Below are 23,181 nucleotides of genomic sequence, written 5' to 3' on the forward strand. Positions count from 1 at the left end.
ATAAGAAACCCTGGGCCTCCTGGGTTAGGTCGAAATGACCTAAAATAAAAGGTCGAAACGACCAAAAGTTCTAAAAATGCTACCACTAAAGGATCGAACACCAAAAGTTCGTATATCAAACAAAAACAAAACAAATATAGCTATACTAACACCTAAAGAAATTTGCTCTCTAGATCCTGTTAATGTTTCAAGATATTTCCATCATCGCTTCATTGCTATGCTACACTTTATTTGTAATAAAACTGTTCCTCCCCTCTGAGAAGTGCAACACTTCTTTTGGCGAAAAGAATACCAAGCCAGAGGAGCACCACATATGCACATGCTTTTATGGATTAAAGATGCTCCTAAGTTTGGTCAAGACAGTGATGCCACTGTTTTACAGTTTATTGAAAAATAAGTCACTTGCGACATTCCATCAGAAGCAACAAATAGTGATCTTCATGCACAAGTTGTACAATTTCAAAGACACAAATGTGGGAAATATTGTCATCGGAAATACAAAAACAAAGGGAAATACTACACCAAATGCCGCTTTTGGTTTCCCTAGACCAGTTACAGCAACAGGTCAAGTAAACAACTACATGTCTTCAGTAAGACAGTGTTAAAGGTAAAACACCTAAGAACACATATTACATAAAAAGAACAGAAGAAGCAAAATATACCAATGATTACAATGCAATCATTGCCCTCTTATGAAATGCAAACATAGAAGTGCAGTACATTGCAGACAATTCCACTGCAGTAGCACGATATGTTACAGCCTACTTAACCAAAGCAGAATAAACAGAGCTTCAAGACCTCTGGGATGACCTATCATCGGACAAAACACTGTCTCAGAAATTGTAGAGCTTAGGCATAAAAATGCTGCCATGAAGCTGCAGATAGTTTAACCAGTACTGCTTTGTATGGAAAATCTGAAAATATAGTATGGCTAAGCCTTGGTCCTGCTAAATCTAGAAAAAGTTCTCAAATTTTACGACAACATAGAAACAATAGCCAAAAATGATCCCAACAGCCAAGACATTTTGAAAAACAATTTAGAAAACATGTCTCATAGCCCAAAACTTCACATACAAAAATAATATAAAACCAGATGAAAATAAAAGGTAGATAGAGAGTGACAGATTGTGAAGGCAGCTTAGTGAAACTTACCAAACAAAGCTTAATTAATCATATGCAATTGTCATTTAAAACTCCCCAACATAAAGAGCTATATTATATGTCCCTGTTACAACTTTTTAAACCATGGAGCAAAGAAGAAGAGTTACTAAATATCTATGACTCCTATGAAGACAGTTTCAAAAGCAAAAGAAAGCACTATAACCGATGTAAACTTTACACAGTATCAAACAATGTTGCACAATGAACAGCAACACGAAGAACTCCAGGCTCAACTAGATAAAGACAATCCCGACAGTAGTCAACCTTCTATAACAGGAAGCCAAGAACCACTGGTACAGCCACTAATAGCAAATGAGGCAGAATTAGTTATGCCAGAAGTAGAAAACACCATGTGTCACTATGAAGAAGATAAAGACTTAACTGTACTGCAATCAAAACTGAACAATGAGCAGCGTACCATTTTTCAAGGAGTAACAAAAGAAATTGCACATGGTGTACAACATGAAAATAAAGAATGTACCTGCCAAAATTACAAACCTATACTACTATACGTCAGTGGTCAAGCTGGTTCAGGCAAAACATTCTTAATCAAAATCATCAGCAAGTTCCTTCAACAATTGACAAACAACAAACTGTCAGCTGTTGTAACTGCCCAGACAGGTTTAGCAGCCTACAGCATAGGCGGTGTCACTTTACACTGATTACTACTCCTTCCAGTAGAACACCAAAACAAATAATATTACAAACTTTCTACATAAGCTGCAACAGAACTACGCAGTGTTAAAACAAATGAAAATGCCACTAACAGATTAAGTGAGCATGGTCTCCAACCTAATGTTGGCCTTGATTCCCCTCAGATTACACAAAGTGCTCAAAACAAACTACGAAAAGCGTTTGAGGAAAACACTTATTGTTTTCGGAGATCTTCTTCAACTGACACCAGCGAAAGGCGAACCTTAAGACACAAACTCTGCCGTAAAACTGTTGGCAGCATAGGAAATGTCAACCATGGCAACATTTCCAATAAAGAGAATTAACAGAAAACATGCGCCAGTCTGCAGACCTCGCATATGCCAACATTTAAAAAGTATTAGATTTGGTGTACTACCTCAAGAAGCACAATCAATATTAAAAACCCGGCACATCCATGCACTCTATGGCCATAATTCATGTGCTACTGATGTCATGGAAAAAATTAGCACAGACAAATGTCACTTATATGTCCTTGATACCAACTCTTGCAAACTGTTTAAAATTCAATTAAACAATGTTGAAAAAAGAAGTGCAATCAATAATTTAAATTTGTTCCACAGACAAACTGGACGTACATGGTATGACACTACCCATGTGTCAACAAGCCACAACAAGACTAAATACCCTAGAAAACTATCTCCAACAGAGCTGGTTTGGAGAAAATATTAAAATGATCTTTAAACTGTAGAGTAATGCTTAAACGTAACCTTGACATGGAGCAAGGACTAGTTAATGGAGCACTTGGTACAGTTGTTGGCTTTCAAACATACCCACGTGACAACAACATTCAGTTTGCCAATATTCTCTTTGACAAACTATCAGAAGTAAACAAAACAGCTCGATTCCTTCTTTTCAAAGACATGTGTGTACGCAGAGAGCAATTTTCTCTAACTCTAGCATAGGCAGTCACCATTCACAAATCACAAGGTCTTACCCTAGATAAAGTATTAATAGATATTGGGAACAGAGTCTTTAAAGAAGGCATGAGCTACGTAGCACTATCACGCTTACGTACACTTGACGGTCTATTTCTAATCAACTTTGATGCAAGTAAAGTAAAAGCTGATATTTCTTGCATTTTAGAATATAATAGACTGCGCTCACTGTACACCCATCTAAAAACCTATCCTGTTCCACAAAAAAAACAAAACATAAAAGAAAACTACTTCAAACAGAAATGCAACAGGATCTCAGTGCAAATCCTCCAAAGAGAGTAAAAGAAGCTAATACTTCATCAATTACTACAACCAAAGAAGAATCTACTACTCAAAGTAACTCAGGTACTTCTTCAAAGAAGCACCACACTCCCAAAAAATGACTTGGACACAGAACTATCTGGTCCATTCAAATTTTCAAATATAACTGGTGTAAATTGCTACGCAAATGTAGCAATAAATATTCTATTCCAATTGCCATCCATTGTTGACAACATTTACCTACACAATACAGACCAATTGTTATTGCAAATGTTAGTCCTTCATAGAAATGCAAGCAACAATCCTGACAACACATACAGTGTTCATGGAATTAGACAATAATTGGACTACTGTGCTGGAATGGTGAAATTCACTATAAACTCACAAGAAGATCCACAAGAATGTCTAATGTACTTACTACAAGTACTGGAAAGCAAAAACATACCTATAAATGAAATCTTCGAGATTTCATACATGCACTCTCTGCAACAATGTGGCACAGGAACAAATTCCTAATGAATGCTTCATGTATGTATCCATACCTAACTGTGAATCCATCCATTTCAGCAACTTGTACAAAATGCAAACCATGGCAGATTATGAACTACCTGCAATTCAGATAATCGTTCCACCTTACAAATACAAACATATAGTAAATACGTAATACTAATGCTTCTGCGTTACAATGCAGATGGTACCAAAAACAACTGCAAGCTGACTGGATTCACACATGGTCAAGCATCACTTGGTAAGAAAACCTTCACAACAATAGGTATAATCTACCACACAAACCAATGCAGGTCACTACACTGCATATATAAAAAAAAAAAAAATTGTGGATGGTTTGACTGTAATGACTGTAATGATAGCACCATTACTCTAAAGCAGAGATTACCAGCAAATCTTATAAACGCTTATTTAATATTCTTAAAACCAAAATTGTATAACTAATCTGCATAAACATTAATAAAACTTCAATTAGAAAACTATAAACAGTTAGAATACATCAACAGGTATCTAACTGCCCCAAGATTTTGCAACAACCAAACAAATAAATCAATATCACTAAAATTATAACAAAAATAAACAGAATATGCCAACAGGTATCTAACTGCCCCAAAAATCTTCAACAACCCAACTGATAGATGAGCATCTTGAAATTATAAATAAAAACCTAGAATTCACCAACAGGTATCTAACAATCTGCATCAAGCCAACAGATAGAACATTAGCCAGAAACAACAGGTAAACACTAAAAACAAAAAGAAATGTGTTGTACCATAACAAAAGTTTTTTTTTAATCCAACATGGATTTTTTTCCCGCAGACCCAATGATTTAAGAGACAAACACAGAAACTGAGCAAATTGCACAGTACAGTGGTTTGTAAACTACTAAATATGAGGGTCGAAATAAAGCAGAAATGTCTATTATGCAATGCAATAAGTCTTTATAAACTACCTACACTAACATGATCTTTTCTTATACCACAGAAATTGAAAAAGAACATCTGCTCCAGTTACCCAAGTCATGAAAAAAATATATCCAATCACAAAAAAATCAAACAGTAATTATAGTACAACTCTCAAATACTGCTCCATAACACAATCATTGAAGCAAACATCTAACCATACAGCACAATACAAAATGTTTACTTCCATGGATATGTTATACTGCAGTGCTTGTTACCAAACTCTACAATCTTAATTACATGACGTAGCCAAAACTTCACGTACAAACTAGACAAATGAAACAGTACACAAACTGTAGATTTGCAGATATTTGGTAGATATTTGGTAGATTTTTGATTCTATGGTTGTGATCTATGGGTGTGATATGCCGTGGTGGTTGTGGCCAGGGCCTAGAGTCTTGGGTGCATGGACTACGGCCTGCGGCCTTCAGCCATGCACCCAAGACTCTAGGCCCTGCCCACAACCACCGCAGCATATCACACCCGCATATCACACCCATAGAATCAAACATTTTAACTATGCTATATGGGCATTTGTTATGTCCACGGACAGCCGCGGTGAGCGCTGACATGACAAACACATCAGGGGTGCCTGCCACCTAAACAAATACAGCATTTGACCCATCTCTTACTCCCCCACCCTCCCGTAGCACTCTTACACACCAACACACCCCTCAAAGTTGTATTTCTCCCCCGTTCGTCACCGCGCTGTCCGCGAATCCAAGATGGCAGGCGCATCAAAACAATGTGACGCACCTCACGCTCCAGCCAATCAACCAACACGTTGTATGTCCGCAGAGTTGACGCAAGCCGATTAACCGTAGCGGACATAGATAACACACATTTTTTGTGACCTACTTTATAGTCGTTTAAAAAAAAAAAAACTACTGGACAGATTTTCAAAAAATTTACAAAAGCACACTTTCGGGACCAAACCGCTGCTCCTGCTACAAATTTGGTGAAATTCCGTCCAGCGGTTTGGGCTGTAGGCGTGTAGGCTGTCAGTCCATGGGAAAAGAAAAAAAAATTGGAATCCCCCCACCCCACCCCGGACCAAACATCGCAAAACTTTGCAAAACTTTGCAAAAATTCAGAGTGGGCCATATACTTTTTTTGCTAAGTTTGGTGCGGACTCGCGCAGGGAGAGCGAAGTTATAAGCCGCCCAAAAAGGGCTCTTACTATGGGTATATATCAGCCAACTGCTTTTCTTGGATCCACAGTTGCATCAGTACTAAAGGTAGACCAGCACAGAGCATGATCTTAACCTGAAAAGCTAGCAATGAGATCAGAACTTCTTGCTGTATGCCCAGTGGCATAAAGGAACAAGCCATGTGCCTAGTTCTAGCAGCAGAGGCATAGCCGGGATTGTCTAACAGGTGGGGCCTGAACCTAATGTAGTTGGGCCCACTGCAGTGACATTAACACCTGTAAATGCCCACACCATGCTTCTGAGCGGGCATTTACAGATTTTGGGTGGGTCTTGCCTGCTCAGGTCCTCCTGTGTCTACGGCTTGTCTGGCAGGCATGGCACAACCCTACCATATCTCCAATCGCAAGCTTGAAAAATGAGGAGTCCTAGGACAACATACGAAGAACAGAGAACCGCAAAGAAAACAATTGCAAAGGGAAATGCCCTGCCACAGCCATATTGGTGTCCAATTATACAAAATGCATACAGAATGACATCCTTACCTTCATGACAGGCCTTGCCTTCTTTTCAAATAATCCAGAGGGGAAGAGGTATTGAACAGCTCGCTGTAACAAACCAAAATATGAACAGACATCAGCAACAAAACTCAGATCACTTTAAATGAAAACGAAGCACTATTCTTTTAAATCTCTCCTTTACGATTTGACACAGTACCAGTAAAAAAAAATCTATTGATTTACTGTGGGAATTCCGACAGACAAGGTTTAGGAAGTAATGAAAATGTGAAATGGTATTATTTAGAAACGATTTAGTAGTACCATTCAAACAGGGTTTATTTTTGGATTGTGCTCCGACACATGATAACCAGTTCCAACATAGACTAACACCATACTCAAGTGCCTTTCCGTGTTGAAGCAGCCCATACATTAGAACAATTCCATGTTAAAGTAACCTTTTGGATTGTGATACTAATATACGATAACCCGTTCCTACATACACTAGTACAATTCCTTGTTAAAGTGGCAAACAATAACCAACTGGTGCATGTGTTTTTTGTTTCGCCAATACTCTTGGCTTCCTCTACGTTATACACAATGTTACCCTTGTAACACAAGCTGCAAACCAAGTTTTTTTTGCAAGCTTATTAGTAACATCAATTTTGTAATAATGTAATTTGTGATTCCACCTCTAGGTTGTGAGCTAATCCATCCTCTATTGTGGTCTTTGGGCATTAGAAATCACTTGAGTCCTCATTGGGCATTGGATGGCCCCGTGCTACCAGATCATCCAGGAAGTGACAGAAAAGTATTTTTCAATTCAACAGTCACGAAGACCTTGCTCGTGGCAGATAAAAAGTGTAAAATGTGTTTGCTTACATTCTCATCTTTATGAGAAATCAGTAAAGTTAGTCATCATTTACTTCCTGTTATTACATTCCGTGTTCAGTATTTATAAGTACATTTTAGTGGCAAGCACAACCATCTCAAAGTAGTAGCATTAATAACATGTGCTTCACCACGATTTTCAAACTTTGTGTACCTTGTTTCTTAACCCACAACATTGACATATCAAGCTCTGAGGCTATAGACAGACCACATTATAGGGGCTTGTCCAACTTTTCAAATGTGGGTTTGGATCACAACATTTTGTGTCAAATCAATGAGTCAGCGAGCCAAACTAAAAGCATCACAGGAAGCGGTATCAGATCAGGAACTATATCCGCCAACATTAAAAGAAGGGATGCAACATTGAGCTTTGATACTCAATGAGGGAGGCAACTGTTGGTTCAAAGGGGGCAGGTGGGCTCCTAAAGTGAGATACTGGGCAGTTACATGAGGAGAAATTTGGAAGATACTAGGCATGGGGAAACTGAATATAAGCAGTTGGGGTAATAGCCTTAGCTCCTCACTTACAGATAGCGGATAAGGGCAGGCAGGATCACATGAAACACCAGAAATGGGTTAAAGTCAACTACATGCAGGTGATGCTGCACCGTGGATGAAGAGGGACCTACATTGAAGAAATTAAGAGCTTAATTCTAGGGGGCAATTTGTGGAATAGATGCACGTTGGCCAACTCGGTAGCACAAATCGGACAGGACATGGACATGGACATGTTGAGGGAATGCACAGCGGAAGTCGAGGAACACTTCGAAGAACACTACTGAAGCATATGGCACCATAACAGCGGAACTGCAATCAACAAGTAAGCATGCCACAAAGATTGGGGACAAAAGGCTGCTTAAAAAAAAAAAAAACTGCACGCCTGCTCGGACTGCCGGAGGGATTGGTGCAAGGATATATGGAATCTTTTCTGGAGTTCATCCTTCAATTACTCCAGGACAAGGAAACTTCAGGGGCTTCAGGTGGACTGGGCGCATCAGACCCCCTCACAGACGTAGCCCTAGGCACTTTCCACAGGATGGCGATTATTAGATTACTGTGATACCAAGATAAACTTATAATATTGGAAACAGTGAGGAAAAAGGGGGAGCCGTGATCCACAATTGCAATTAAATATCCTTTAAGCTGGACTATGGATACACAAAAGATTATAGACATTCAATGAGGCTGAGACACTCCATACAGCAATAAGAGTAATCCCTTGTGAATTTTTCTATCACCTGCAAAATTATGAATATTTAACAATGGGAAGAGGCATTTCTTTGAAGATATAGACGAACAAGTTACTCTCTTACCTGGTAACGTTCTTTCGATGGGATGGTCCGACGACGTATTCCATATCTATGACAGGTAATGTCCACAGCTGTGCTGCTTTGGAAAATTTTCAGCGTCTGCGTCGATGACGTCGATGCGCCGTCCCCGAGGACCTCCTCCGATGGCCGACATCACCTGATGTGATAAGTAGGACGCACGACGCCCGTAGCCTCAGTTGTAGTTTTTTACCCCAGAATGTGCAACACCAGTTTTCTGCCAGTCAGACACACAAGGCCTTGCGGAACGCAAGCTGCAATCGCATAAGAAATTCTGCAGCGGGGAAGGTAGGGAGAGAGCGATATGGAATACGTCGTCGGACCATCGCATCGAAATAACGTTACCAGGTAAGAGAGTAACTTGTTCTTCAAGGGGATTGGGTCCTCCGACGTATTCCATATCTATGCTAGACTCCCAAAGCAGTACCAAGCAAGGAGGTGGGAAAAAAATTTAGAACACAAATTTAGCAAGCCCAATCAAATTGCGGAATAAAGGACTGCCTTGCCAAAGGCCAGATCCTGCCCTCGGATGGAATCGAGGGAGAAGTGACGTACAAAAGTATGTACCGAAGCCCAGGTGGCTGCATCACAGATGTGACGAATAGGAACACCCCTCTGCAGGGCAGTAGACGTAGCCACTCCCCTGGTAGAATGGGCCCGCAAGCCAGCCGGAGGGTCCTTACCCGCCAAGCGGTAACACTCAGAGATAGCTAAAATAATCCAACGAGACAAAGTCTGTTTCGTCACAGCTTTTCCCAAACTTTTTCCAGCGTAACCAATGAAAAGTTGATCGTCCACTCTGACCCGTGACATGCGCGAAATATAAAAGCTCAACGCTCTCCTAGGATCAAGCCTATGGAGCCTCTCCTCTTCCTTACCAGGATGTGGAGGAGGATAGAACGCCGGAAGAAACACCTTCTGGCTCAAATTAAATTCCGAAACCACCTTCGGAAGAAAGGAAGGACGAACTCGAAGGACAACCCTGTCCTTATGAAAAACAGTGAAGGGTGGCTTAACTGAAAGTGCCTGTAACTAACTCACTCTGCGAGCGGAAGTAACCGCAACCAAAAACAGTTTTCAGAGTTAACAGTCTCAAAGGGCAAGAATGCAAAGGCTCAAACGGAGCACCCATAAGAAACTTAACAAGTTTCAAATCCCAACCGGGCACCAGAAAAGGTGACGGAGGGAACACATTAGTGAGCCCTTTCAAAAACGGAGAAATTAAAGGAATCTTAAAATAGGAACATACTTCAGACGAGCGCTTAAATATGGACAGTGCCGCCAGGTAACCTTTAATGGTCCCCACGAGCAAGCCCCTGTGGGCCAAGGAAAGCAAAAAAGACAGAACCATGGGAATGTCACACTCAAAAGGATCCACATTCTTAACTCTGCACCAGTCGCAGAACTTACGGCAACGATACAGAGATTTTGTTGCCGGCCGCCTGGCCGAGAGCAACACCGCCAACACATCTTCAGGGAGGTCCCAGTCCTTATACCTCAACCTTTCAGAAGCCAAGCGTGAAGGTTGAGGGATCTGACCTCTGGATGGAGAACCTGGCCCCCCCACCCCCTCCCGTGAGAGCAGATAGTCTCGGTAGGGAAGACGACGCGGAGGGCAGATGGACAAGTCGAGAAGGTCTGGGTACCACGTCCTCCGGGCCCACGCCGGAGCAATGAGGATCATCCAGGAACCGAACCTCCGTAACCTCTGCAGTACTTTCGGGATGATGGGGACTGGAGGAAACGTGTACAGCAGTGGGAAAGACCACTCCACCACGAACGCATCTCCCAAGGCTCCTTTTGGAGGAAATTCCTGCGAGCAGAACCTTTCGCACTTCCGGTTGACACTGGAGGCGAAGAGATCCACTTGAGGGGTCCCCCCAAAGGGCGAAGATCTCCAGCAGAATCTCCTGAGCCAGCTCCCACTCGTGAGAGATCGTGCTCTGCCTGCTCAGAGCGTCCGCCATCTTGTTGTCATCTCTGGCCAGATGAACAGCCGAGATCGAACCTTCCTGCTGGATGGCCCAGAACTCGAGCTGCATCGCCTCCCTGCACAGAGGAAGGGACCCTGCCCCCCCTTTTTTGTTGAGGTAGTGCATGGCCACCGTGTTGTCCGTTAGAATCAGGACACTCTTTCCTCGCACAGTCGGCAGAAAAGTCTTCAGGGCTAGCCTGACGGCCCTCAGCTCCAACAGATTGATATGGAGTCTGGACTCCGACAGAGACCAATGACCGCTGACTGTCAACTCGTTGGCATGAGCTCCCCATCCCATGAGGGATGCGTCCGTCACAATCGTCACCTCCGGCCAGGGCAGCCAAAATGGGGCCCCCCCTTCATCAGGTTTCCTTCGACGGCCCACCACAGAAGGTCCTGGGCGACCGAGGGCGGCACCTGAACAGGGTCCGACATCCTGCCGGAGGACTGAGACCACTGGAGCTTGAGTGCCCATTGAAAGAGCTCATCCGCAACCTGGCCTCTGGCACCAGAAGAATGCAGGATGCCATGAGGCCGAGCAGTCTCAAGAACTCAGACGCTGGGATAGTCTGGGCAAGTTGAAACTTGTGCACCATCTGCTGAATGTGAAGAGCCCTCACCTGGGGAGGAAAACAGCCCCAGGGATGTGTCGAGCACTGCACCGATATACTGGAGCCGCTGTCTTGGCATCAAATGGGACTTCTTTAAATTGAGGGAGAAGCCCAACCTGTGAAGGGAGTGGCAGGTGACGGACAGATGATCCACGACTTGCTCGGGAGAGCTCCCCCTGATCAACCAATCGTCCAGGTAGGGGTCGACGTGAATCCCACCCCTTTCCTGAGATGCGCTGCCACCACCACCATGAGCTTGGTGAAAACCCTCGGGCGGAGGTCAATCCGAACGGCAGGACACGAAACAAAGTGCGAGTCGCCAACCGCGAACCTCCGGTACTTCTTGTGCTTGTGATGGATCAGCACATGGAAGTAAGCGTCCTTGAGGTCGAGAGACACCAACCAGTCCTGAAGTTGAAGGGCCTGGAGGACTTGAGAGAGAGTAACCATTTTGAACTTGTCCTTCCTGAGGAGTTTGTTCAAACCGAGCAAGTCCATGATGGATCTCAATCCCCCGTCTTTCTTCGAAATCAAAAAATAAGGGGAATACCATCCCGTGTTCCTCTCCGCTACAGGCACCAGTTCTATGGCGCCTTTCTCCAGCAGGGCTTGAATTTCCTGCGCAAGGAGCGGATCCGGACTCTTCAAAGAGAGGTTCCCAGGTGGATTGTTGTGAGGCCTCTGCCGAAAGGGAACACAGTAGCCGTGGGTTATGATCTCCAGAACCCACACATCCGAAGTAATGGCTTGCCACTCTACAAGATGCTGCGCCAGCCTTCCCCCAACCGGCGAACCACGGGACCTGGCCTCATGACTGAGTGGTAGCGGCTGCGGCGTTGCCTGAGGGCAAAGAGGCAACTGCCCGAGCGGCCTTGGCACCTCGAGTACCCTGTTTTCCACCTATGGCACTCTTACGGTAGCCTCTTTGACTGACAGCTCCTCTCGCTTTACTGAAGGACGATTAATAGCGAAAGGAACCACCCCTCCATTGTTGTCCCTTAGGACGAAAAGGCGGAGGTTGTCGAACTGCAGCGCCCAACGACTTCGCTGCAGATTTGGAGGTCTGCAACCTCAAGGCTCTCGTCAGCCTTGCTGCCAAAAAGATGTTCACTGTCAAAGGGCATGTTGAGGAGCCGGGACCGCACACCAGGAGCAAACCCCGACTTCCGCAACCACGCAAACCTGCGTATTACAGTGCTCGCCGCCATGGACCGGCTGACACAATCTGCCATGTCCAAACCCGACTGAACGGCCTCACACATGGCATCCTTGTCATCCTTAACCATAGCAAGGAAACCATCCCGTTCGTCCCCTTCGGGAATATGTTCAGCCGCTAATGCAACACAGTTCCACAGAGTGTGTGTGAAACGAGACAAGGCACATACGGAGTTGGCCGCCTGAAGCGGCATGCCCCCTGAAGAAACCACTTTCTTCACCCAGCCATCAAAACGTGTGTCGTCCCTATCCGGAGGGATGGTAGGATACAACGCCTGCTTTGCCGGGGCCGTAGCCGCCTGCACCACCAAACTCTCTGGAGTGGGGTGCCTGGAAAAGTAGCAGGGGTCGCTACTGGCTGGACGGTATTTTCGTGACAAAGACTTGCCCACTGCCGGGAGACTCTCCGGAGCAGTCCAAGCCGCTGCCACCCTTCTCTGCAGAGCCATATGAAAGGGCAGTACCGGGTCAGTGGGGGGACCAAGATCAAGGATGTGCGTGAGATCATCCTGAACAAACTCCCCTGGGGGAGCCAACCATCCCAAGTACTCGGTGACCCGAGACATAAGGCGCTGGTACGAAGAATCGGCATGAGTGCCAGGCTCCGGCCTACAAAACTCCACCTCCGGAGAGGTGTCCAGTCCACTGGCATCATGCAGTGACTGCCTCAGGTCATCAAATTGTCTATGGCCCGCGAGAAGCTCATCAGGCACCGTAACCGGAACCAAGCCCTCATCAGAGCCCTCATCACCCTCTGAAATGTACTCCAGGTGGTAAGAGGAAGACACCTGGGGACCAAAGGTATGCCTGACCTTAGCCAGAGCCTTTCTAGGGGCTAACCCCGTGCCACGGGACCCCTCTGACACCACCGCCTCGAAAAGGCATCGAGGGCGCCGAACGAGTCGGCGCCAGCATCGAGAGAATCGGTGTCGAGCGAATCGGCATCGACGTCAGCCGCAGCGCCGCCAGCACTGGCGGTGTCGACACAGGCATCAAAGCCAGGGCTCCGAGCGTGTCCTTCGACGACCTAGGCGCCGACAGCATCGACGGCCCCCTCGAAAGCAGAGCCTCGAGAGAGGTCGTCAACGACCTCGGCGCCACAGGCGTCGACGTCTTCCTCGAAGACGGCACAGGATCACGAGGTCTCGAGCGTGTCGAGGACCGGGACTTGGAACGGGCATGGTGAGAACGGTTACCCTTGTCTGAGCGGGACCTCTCCCGCGAACTGTGTAGACCACCCGAGTCCGAAGGCGTGCGAGCGGCGTCTCTCGACCGATCACGACCGACCCCACTCGGAGGCGCAGACGGACCGGTGCCCTGCGATTCAAGAATCGCCAACATCTGCTTCCCGAAGGAAGCCCATTCCTCCGGTGTCGCTTGCATGGTGGGATAAGAGACCCGCCAACGGATGGGGAAGGCAACCGATGCCGGCGCTTCCGGGAATGCCTCAAAGAGGCAGAGGAGTGGCAAGACAGACTCCTGGAAGGAGACCCACCGGACCTCCGACGAGGACGCGGAGAGTCGCCTTTCGAATCATCCGTCGAAAGCCCCGCAGACCTAGACTTCCTGGGCTTAGACACCCTACCTACTGACAACTTCTTGCGCTCCCGCAAGGCCTTGGCCGTGAGCGACTGGCAGTCGACACAGTCCGTGTCGTGGGCCTCCCCGAGGCACCAGAGGCAGGCGTCGTGCGAGTCCGTTACCGACATCTTGGACCCACAGTCCCCGCATTTCTTGAAGCCTGGACGCGGGGTTAAAGACGAGGTAGACATCGTCACGAACAGGTTTTCACAAAAACCGAAATGGTTCAAAGAAGCGAGCAGAATACAACGAACTTCAAAGAGTCGAGGCGTACCAAGATTCACGAAGCAAACACGTTCACGGAAAAAACGGAACTGAGGCTATGGGCGTCGTGCATCCTACTTATCACATCGGCTGACGTCGGCCGTCAGAGGAGGTCCTCGGGGACGGTGCATCAATGTCATCCACGCAGGACGCAGAAAGTTTTCCGAAGCAGCACAGCTGTGGACATTACCTGTCATAGATATGGAATTCATCGGAGGACCCAATCCCCTAGAAATTGACTTTATACAAAAGAAAGCCAGATTGCTCTTCTGCTTCAAGGTGAGACGCATGGGTGGAGTTGGAGCACTAGAAGTTGACATAAGTATAGAAGTGGCACATATCGGCGGACAGCTGTATGAATGATAACATTACAAGACGGGTCGGTCATTAATTATTTGTTTTTAGACGGCACAATGAAATCTCAAAAAATTGTAAAAAGCAGTCTTACTCTGGAAAGGAAGAGTTCACTGCCAGCCTGCTGGTATTGTGTGGCTTGACTTACAGGATTGTTGGGATGATGGGTGACGATACCTTTCATCAGCATGATTTACCTTCAAATTGTTGAAGTTGTATTTATGGGAAAGGTTGCTGCATGGAAGAGTTGGTTAGAAGCTGGGGATTGTTTTAGGTTATTTGGAAATGTGGCTTGCAAATGGAGGCATTTTACATTATTTGTCCAGCTGCATTAGAGAACTCAAAGAGATTGAGAAGACTGCTTAACAGCACAGATGGTAAGGGATGACCCACAACTTGTTTCCTGGAACATCTTTAAGACCTCAATGAAGTACTCATAAGACATCGATTTTAACAGGCCAGGAAGCAAGTATTTAAATGTTACAGGAGACGGACCTTGTAGTACATTCTGAACATGAAAAGATGACCAAGCTATTGGGTGATTTCCTCAACTATGGTTGCATATGGGCAGGCGACTTCAATTGTATCATTGAGAGGGACTTGGATAGATCTTGCACAGGCGGTAGAATACTTGGTGTGGCCTCAAAGGTGCTGAATAAGCTTACCAGTGACTAGTTGAGATCTGATACCATGTTCATGGTACAAAGAGGAACCATTCCATTTACTTCAGCACACACAATTCTGTTCCACACATACATTGTGTTTTCACACAAAGTAGGAACCTTAATACATTAAGCTCAGTGGAGTTCTTCGCCAGGTCCCTACCTGATCATATGCCTCTAAAGGTTAGGTTAGGGGGCATAGGGATTGCATGCACCAAGCGATCGAACCAAAAAGCTAGCTGCTAGGGCACCGAAGGACACCATGTTTGTGCAATCCATGGTTCAAGATATTGCTGACTATTGTGCAACCAATAAAGGCTCTATAGATTTGCAGGCTACCGTGACCTTTAACACAACGATTTGGAAGAAATGTAAGTATTTGTTGCAGCGTCCATAGACAATGAATTACCACAGTGATGGAGAAAACAGGTAGAGGATTTAAATAGAAGACGCTCAATAGGAAGAACTGGTTGCTAACAGAAAACAACTGTTCGAAGCTTGTGACAGAATGGAGAGTTACGATTACAAAATCTATACTGCTAGACAACATGAGGGGGATAAGGTGGGATGCACACTGGTGTAGTTAGTGAACAAAGAAATTGGGGATGGCATAATCCATAGGGTTAGAAACTCAAAAGGACAGATGGTGCATAGATAGGATGTCATGAATAGAACATTTGAGGAAACTAAAGAGCTACATCAACAAATGATGGTTGGCCAGGAGCAGGAGAAGTAGATGAAGTGCACATCCCAAAATTGGTGCAAAGAAGGCTAGATGTTTAGATGGATTTCTAAACTCTGACATGGTGGGAGGAGGCTTAGGAGGTCACCCTAGTTTAGTGGAACAGGGTAACCTTCTGGACATACCAGACCAATCTACGGTAACTTGGCAGGCGGTCAAGACAGTCTCAGGATGGGTGAGAGTGATCAGAAACCCACAATGAGCATGCAGAGTAAAACTCCACAGAATACTGTTAGACAAGTGTATATAAAAAATACATGTATTATAGGCCTTTATAACTAAACACAAATAAACCACAGTAATAATAAAATGGTTACCACACATGCTTATCACTATGTAATATATCCAAAATGCATTTAGCCTACTGGGGGAGAACACAAACAGAACCTGCAACAGAAGAGTTAAGTAAAACACAATGATCACATTAGGCAGTTCTTCAAAGTCGATCCCTAGCTTATGCAGTCCAGCCCTATGAAGTGGGGCGCCTTGTGCGTAAGAGTGAAAGTGGGTCCTCTTCAAGGAGCTGTAGCAGTTCAGGAATGGGGTTGACATGATTAAGAATAAAGCCCTAATATTCGAGGAGGGCCTACCCTTGCAGGTAGAGCGACTTTCAGAGTTCAGGAATAGCTGGGGAGCGCAAACTAACCCAGCTAAGGTGAGTATCTTTTCGGGGATTCTTGTGCATAAAAACAAGTGGACGTGCCAGAGGGCCACCGGTTAGTGGTGTAAGTACTCACCAACCCTCAACACAGTTCGGGCCAAACTATCAGTCTAGTCCAGGCCGCTTGTTGGTTTAACCACTGCAGTAACATGTCGCTCTGTGGGACGGGACAATAGTTTGTGGCAGGACAGCCTTGTCTCTGCTCTCAAAGAAAAAAGGAAGACAGTTCCAATACAGCACGCTTCAGGGCACAGGGTTGCAGGCACTTACAGTGAACAGCGACCATCACCACAACGACGCGGCACAGGGACCTCAAATGCTTGTGACATGGCACACTCTTATAAATCATGACCTAGAGGAGCGGGAGAGGGCCCAGAATCACAAGTAACCGATTTCTCGGGTCCCAACTCGGGACGGCGGCGGGCGCTCCTATACAATACACCGGGTTTAAGCTGGTCAGTTCGCTGGATGGCCCAGAAACACTTCCGAAGAGGCTCTTTGCGAGGGTAAGCAGGAGGTGCGAAGACTAGTTGGTCCTTCTGCTCCAAAGGGTCAAAGCGCCCTTGAAGGCTTTCTTGGTTCGATAGAAAAGCAGGTGTCCGACGGGACAACAGTGGGGTCAGGGTGCCAAATCTTCCAGCATGCCTCCGGTGGTTCCACGGGTCTGCTCTTTCGTTTCAGGATATTTGTCTCCTTCTGTAGTTCGGTGTGAACTTCAGTTGATCAACCTGGAATGGATGCAGAGCCCCTTCTCTTATCCAAGATTCGTTATGCACTCAAATCTGGCCTAGCCAATGAAAGATCTTCTCTCTTGCATGCATGCCAGGCATGGGCCAATTGTGGCCCACGGTGGTTCCAGTCCTTCAGGCCTAGCAGATATACTGCCACAAGTAGTGTGGATTGGGACCAGACAGACCCAACCGCCATCTGGGGCACTAGCACATGTATCATGCAGGAACCCGTGAAAGATGAGGTTTTCGCTGGAGGCTGCATGCCCAAATAAGGAATACCTGGGTCTCTTGACCTGGGGGAAGGCAAAGGAAAAAATACCCAAAGGACAGAACACAAGGCTTTGTGGTATGGTCATTTTCGGCACTGGCCACAGTCGTGGGTCAAACGCAGTAAACGCGATATGATCTATCAAAAAGAAGTAAAAATACTTTCGTCCTAGGCACACTTGTACAATCACCAAAAAATCCTTAGAGGGTGGCCAGGGCCATAAAACAAAAGGGCCCCTATGCAGGGGTACTGTAAGGTACTTGGCAAACGGATAAAAAGTTACCAAGAAATGGCAAAATAGTCAAAAGACTAAGGGAAACAGTTTCCCAGTGCTGACAGCCACACGGACGTGTCAGTTTTCCCATAACAAATGAGCAAAAGCCCAGAGGAGTACAGTTTAATAATGTGCTCCACTGGAAAAAGTCAGGTTAGGTAAGCCAAACAAAAGCAAAAAGTTTGGGAGTCCATAATTGGAGAGAAAATTGCACCCAAGTGAAATCTTTCATAACACTAAACAGCTTGAGCAACGGGAAATCGATGGGAGGTGATGCACTTCCAGAGGAATGTTATGAAGCTTGTAAAGGCATGTTAGGCCCTAAGCTGATGGTTCTGTATAACAAAGCATTAGGGAAAGGAGTGCTACCTGAGGCTGCCCGGCAGGTAATACCTGTCTTCTTACCTAAACCTGGTAGGGGCAAATTGGACAGTGGGTGGTATCAACCCCTCTCCTTGATCAATGTGGAAAAATGATACTAGGAAAGGTATTGGTGCGCATTGGAGCAAGTGCTGTTGGACAAGTGTTGTTGCGGTCTCGCTGTCGCCGCCATCTCCTTGCATGGTTATCGAGTGAAATACAACGTGCTACTGCATTGAGGACTCACGGGCCACGTGTTGTGCCACTACTCCGCCTCCCACTCCCAGCATCCATATCTGTCGCGTGCACGCTCATCGGAGCAAGTGCTGTTGGACAAGTGTTGTTGCTGTCGCGGCCATCTCCTTGCCTGGTTATCGAGTGAAATACAACGTGCTACTGCATTGAGGACCCACGGACCACGTGTTGGTAATGGACATTTACAAACAGTTCTATGTGCATTTGAATGGCTAACGGCTAACATCACCGCCCAAACTTACTCGATTCTTGTGTTTGTCTGCATTCATAGTGCCATTGCCCCGCCTCGCCCACTCCCAGCAACCACATCTGTCACGTGCTTGCACATTGGCGCGTGCGCATTGGAATAAGTGCTGTTGGACAAGTGCTGTTGGACAAGTGCTGTTGGACAAGTGCTGTTGGACAAGTGCTGTTGGACAAGTGCTGTTGGACAAGTGCTGTTGGACAAGTGCTGTTGGACAAGTGCTGTTGGACAAGTGCTGTTGGACAAGTGCTGTTGGACAAGTGCTGTTGGACAAGTGCTGTTGGACAAGTGCTGTTGCTGTCTCACTGTCTAGTGAGAGAACGGGAGGCAAAGGCAGAAAACTCTAAGAGTAAGACTGTTTGAAGTGTGTTCGGGAAACTCAGTATAATTAAGCCCGAGTCCCATTCTAGTATGGTGGGGTGTAAATATTAATTGAAAACAGGCATGCCTTTAATACCAGCCTTATTATCTTCACCAGCAAAGTCCACATTGGAGAATCATCATGACGCAGGTCTCCCCGTTAGAAAAAGCTTGCTATCTACGAAGTGGAAAGCAAATGGAGTGCATAAACTCCATCGTTCAATCTCCATTTCTGCTGACATACGATCTTTTTGTATATCAGACGAGTCACGGAAAGCAAAGGATTTTACCCCTGGGGCGACTGATGGAGTACACGAATCTCATGGCGATAATTTCGGGGAGCAATGTGGCAGAAACAATACTGACAAAGGGTTGCTATTCGACCCAATCTTGCCATTACAACCCAATTCTGATAAGGAAGTAATCTCCAGTAAAATGACCGCTGCAACACTGGCAGCGGTTACCATCATAGGGGTTTTGCGGCGCTAATCGTACTGATAAAGAAGTAATCTCGTGTGAAATTACTGATGCAATATTAGAATCTGTTAGTATCACGGGGGGTTTGGCAGCCCGTACATTTTTCTTCCAATGTTGAAGATACATCTAATGTGCAAACCAACATGAGAACGTTAGACCCAGAAGCTCCGGCGACCTGTTCAGTTGCAGCACAACTTAAATTACGCCATGAACAGCTCACCGTAGCCAGGGAAAATCGATGAGGAGGCCTTAATTTTATGACCACTACCAATAAATCACAAATAGGTTCACAAGAAGTCATGTACATTTGTTCAAACACACAGGACTTAATCCAGCTTCATGATAAAACAGAGGGCAGGAGACTGGGTACCCAGGTACTGCAATACTAACCAATAATTTACATAGTGCACAAGGACTGAATTTGGATATACTTACATCTCCAATCTTATTTGATAAATCACCTACTCAATCTATAGCTGAGTCCATATCCTTCATAGCTCCCACGCCAAGGTGTTTACAATTTGACGTCTTGGCCAAGGAACCAGAATACTTCATACACAACCAACAATCAAAGCGATCTTCCTTTCCAGAAGGTCCTGCACTCAATAACACACTTCGTGCATTGAATACAGCATTAATAGGGATCGCCAAACGTTATGAAGTATTAGATGACAAAATGAATCAACAGCAATGCTGGCACAAATCCAAGAGTAAGTAGGTTCACTGACAAAATCTGACTTTAAGGTGAATAATGCAATGGGAATCCACCAACCATTGAATCGACCCACTGTACAATCATATATTAATGACAATAAGGCCCAAGAAAGGTCATATGGATGAGCCTGTATTACCAATTCAGAGCTTAATTGTATCCCCTGAAATTATCAGTAGCAGTAGTGTGCATATACAATTAAAAAAGCTTATGACAAATCCAACCCCACAACTTTCAACTCACCCTCTTCCGAAAGCCATCACTAGACTACAAGAAGAACAAGGAGACAATATTTTTCAAGTATTTGATATCAAACAAAAGGACTCCATTAAAACACTGGCACAAGGAAAAGCCAGGAAAAGAGGCACAAAAAAATAGTATTGGCACGGAAAATACAAGCTAATATAAATAAATCAAATTTATAAAAATATTATCAGCTGTGGGGAACCGTAAAGAAATAACCAAATTGACTAGAACAAAATCCGTTGAGGATGGAGGGGAAATTAAGACATTGATATACAAACCCTTGGATGATCTAGTGGAACTGGCCACTGCAGTAACATCCTTTAAACCTATTGCAAAACAAATAACTGAAACACCAGTAACAATTGTGCCCCAACCACAATTTCTTGTTAATGCTCAAAACGCTGAAGTTACACATTGAAAGAACTTAGTTCAGTGATAGGTCACACTGATAAACAAATCACAACTCACACGGTGGCTCCAAAAATTGACAACTACAAAATCAAATATAGTGGCACCAACAATGCAAGAATTGAGAGATGAGATACGAGCATCAATTGAACATTAGATCTCTTAGAATCAGAATCCTGCTCAGACAAAAGATCATAGTAATACTGTGGCAATAGAAACACCCAATCTTCCTTTGCTATTACAAGGCCCGGTTACCACACGAAAGATAGATGAAACAGCCTTTAATATGCACCATACTGGCCTGAATAGTACTAGAGCATTCACGGATAAGATGGGGAAAGAACCTAGCCAGCTAACTGGAAAAAGTATGAACCAATAAATTTCATCATCAATTACTGGTCAAATGTAGAGATGATCCATATTTAAGGTACGACCTCAATAGGGCAAGTATTTTAAATATATGTGCAGAAATTCCCAGTCTAGCTTATCTGTCCACATTTGACAATGACCTCGTAGAATTTTTGGATCATCAAAATATTACAGAAGCCAGGCTGTACATACGCTCAAGCTTAACATATAATATACTTTGGCAAGCTACAACATATTACAGCAAGACCTAGTTCAAGAAAATCAAACTGAAAGAGGCCCTAAACCGGGCATTTATTTCTCCAGCAAGCATGAACAACAGAGTGCCATGGTCCATAAGCCATGGCAGCAGATTCAGGGACAAAAATCATAACAAAATGAGTTATTGGAATCAATCAGCCTGCTCTCCTGGAGCAAAAGAGGACATAAGCATTTTATTAATCTTCCAGCTAGTGACATTCTCACTTACGTGGCTGGTAAGCACCCGGTCTGGGGATCACATACAATATTGACAGTGCCAGCACTAAAGAGAGACTTAGGGCGCCCAATGAGTGGCTTGATAGCAATTAAAAAAACGGGGTCCTTCAGATGTCAAGCAGGTTTTTCACCTTCGACCTGTTTTCAGGTCACGAACCTCACTAGGGACGACTTGTGCATTGTCATCATTAACATCTATTGGAGAAAACAACTCCTTACTACTGACCAATTTTTCGAACACCTAACGTCTATATTAGGTCATTTAACTTTAAATAGCTCTCCAAACCATACACTCATTATGGGCGACTTGAATCTTCATTTAATACCGGCTGCAAATGAGGAATTAAACATAGCCAGAAAAAAAACAATGGAATGCACTAATGAGTGATAGAAATCTGATTATGGTGAATGGTTCAGTATCTGGGGATGTTCCTCCACAATTTACATGGCATAAAGATAAGCAACAAGCGATCATTGATTATATCTTTGTAGATAGACAATTATTTAACAAAATCAAATCAATGGTGGTCATACCGCCAAATCTTAGTGATCATAATCAGTTGTGCCTCACCAGTAGATTTATCAGTGCACGAGACCCAATACAATTAAATATGCAATCAACAGGTATGATGGTGAATAATGCAGGAAATTGAATATGTTGGACAAAAGCAAAATTGTGCCATCTGGAACGTACTCTTTGGAATCAGTTTGACATCAAAAGTAATCAAGAGGGAGGTTATGTGCAAGCGATGCAGATATTTAAATCGATAAAATTACTGGATGGTAGTCTCTGTCATAGACATACCCATGATTTTGATCTGGAGTTGAAGCACAAAAAGGCCCAATTAAGAAGAGAAATACGTAATTTGAAATTCACAACTTTTCTAACAAAATCTATAAAAGAGAAACAGTTAAAGAAAACATACAAAGCATGTATAAAATCGAGAAAATGGTTGCAATACCAGAACGATGGTGAAAGAATGATGACGCAAATTATTAGTAAACCATTTGGAGGTATATGGGCCCTTTTAAATGAAGGATTAAATAAAGTTCAAATGTCAGTGCAGACCAACCCTATATCTCAAGAAGCATGGGAAGTCTATTACAGTAATATATTCCGTTCTCCGTTTGTTAACATGAAGTTTAATAGGGTCAACTCCAATGGTGTCTTCAACCTTGACTTGGATGATATTGCTAACTGTATAGTGAAGTTAAATTCATCTCGTGCCGCAGGACCCGATGGGTTACAGAATTCCATGATCAAACAGCACCCAGAATAATGGGCCCATATTTTATATTATTGATATTTACCAACGTCTTTAACACAGGCAAAATACTGGCCTTTTGCAAAAAATCAATCATTCTTCCAATTTGTAAAAAAGGTGATAGGGCTGACCCTTCTTATAGGCCTTTAGTCTTGTTGGGACTGTGCAAGATATTTGCTTGGTTAGTTCGGACAGAGTTTAACCCTTGGTTAAATAGAACGAATCTTTGCAAACCTTATCAAACAGGTTTCATTCCCGGGGTAGGCACA

The 23,181-nt window shown here is 44.5% G+C and overlaps 1 protein-coding gene across 1 annotated transcript in view; it reads right to left on the reverse strand.

Moving 5' to 3' along the window:
* Positions 1-23,181, reverse strand: part of MRPS9 (mitochondrial ribosomal protein S9) — a 1,138,074-nt gene that overhangs the window by 837,589 nt on the left and 277,304 nt on the right. The window contains exon 3 of the mRNA XM_069636922.1: positions 6,234-6,296. Coding sequence (XP_069493023.1) covers positions 6,234-6,296 — 63 coding nt within the window. The remainder of the gene's footprint in view (positions 1-6,233; positions 6,297-23,181) is intronic.

This window comes from Ambystoma mexicanum, chromosome 7p (genome assembly GCF_040938575.1).
Source record: "Ambystoma mexicanum isolate Mex_15411 chromosome 7p, UKY_AmexF1_1, whole genome shotgun sequence".
Classification (NCBI taxonomy): Eukaryota; Metazoa; Chordata; class Amphibia; order Caudata; family Ambystomatidae; genus Ambystoma; species Ambystoma mexicanum.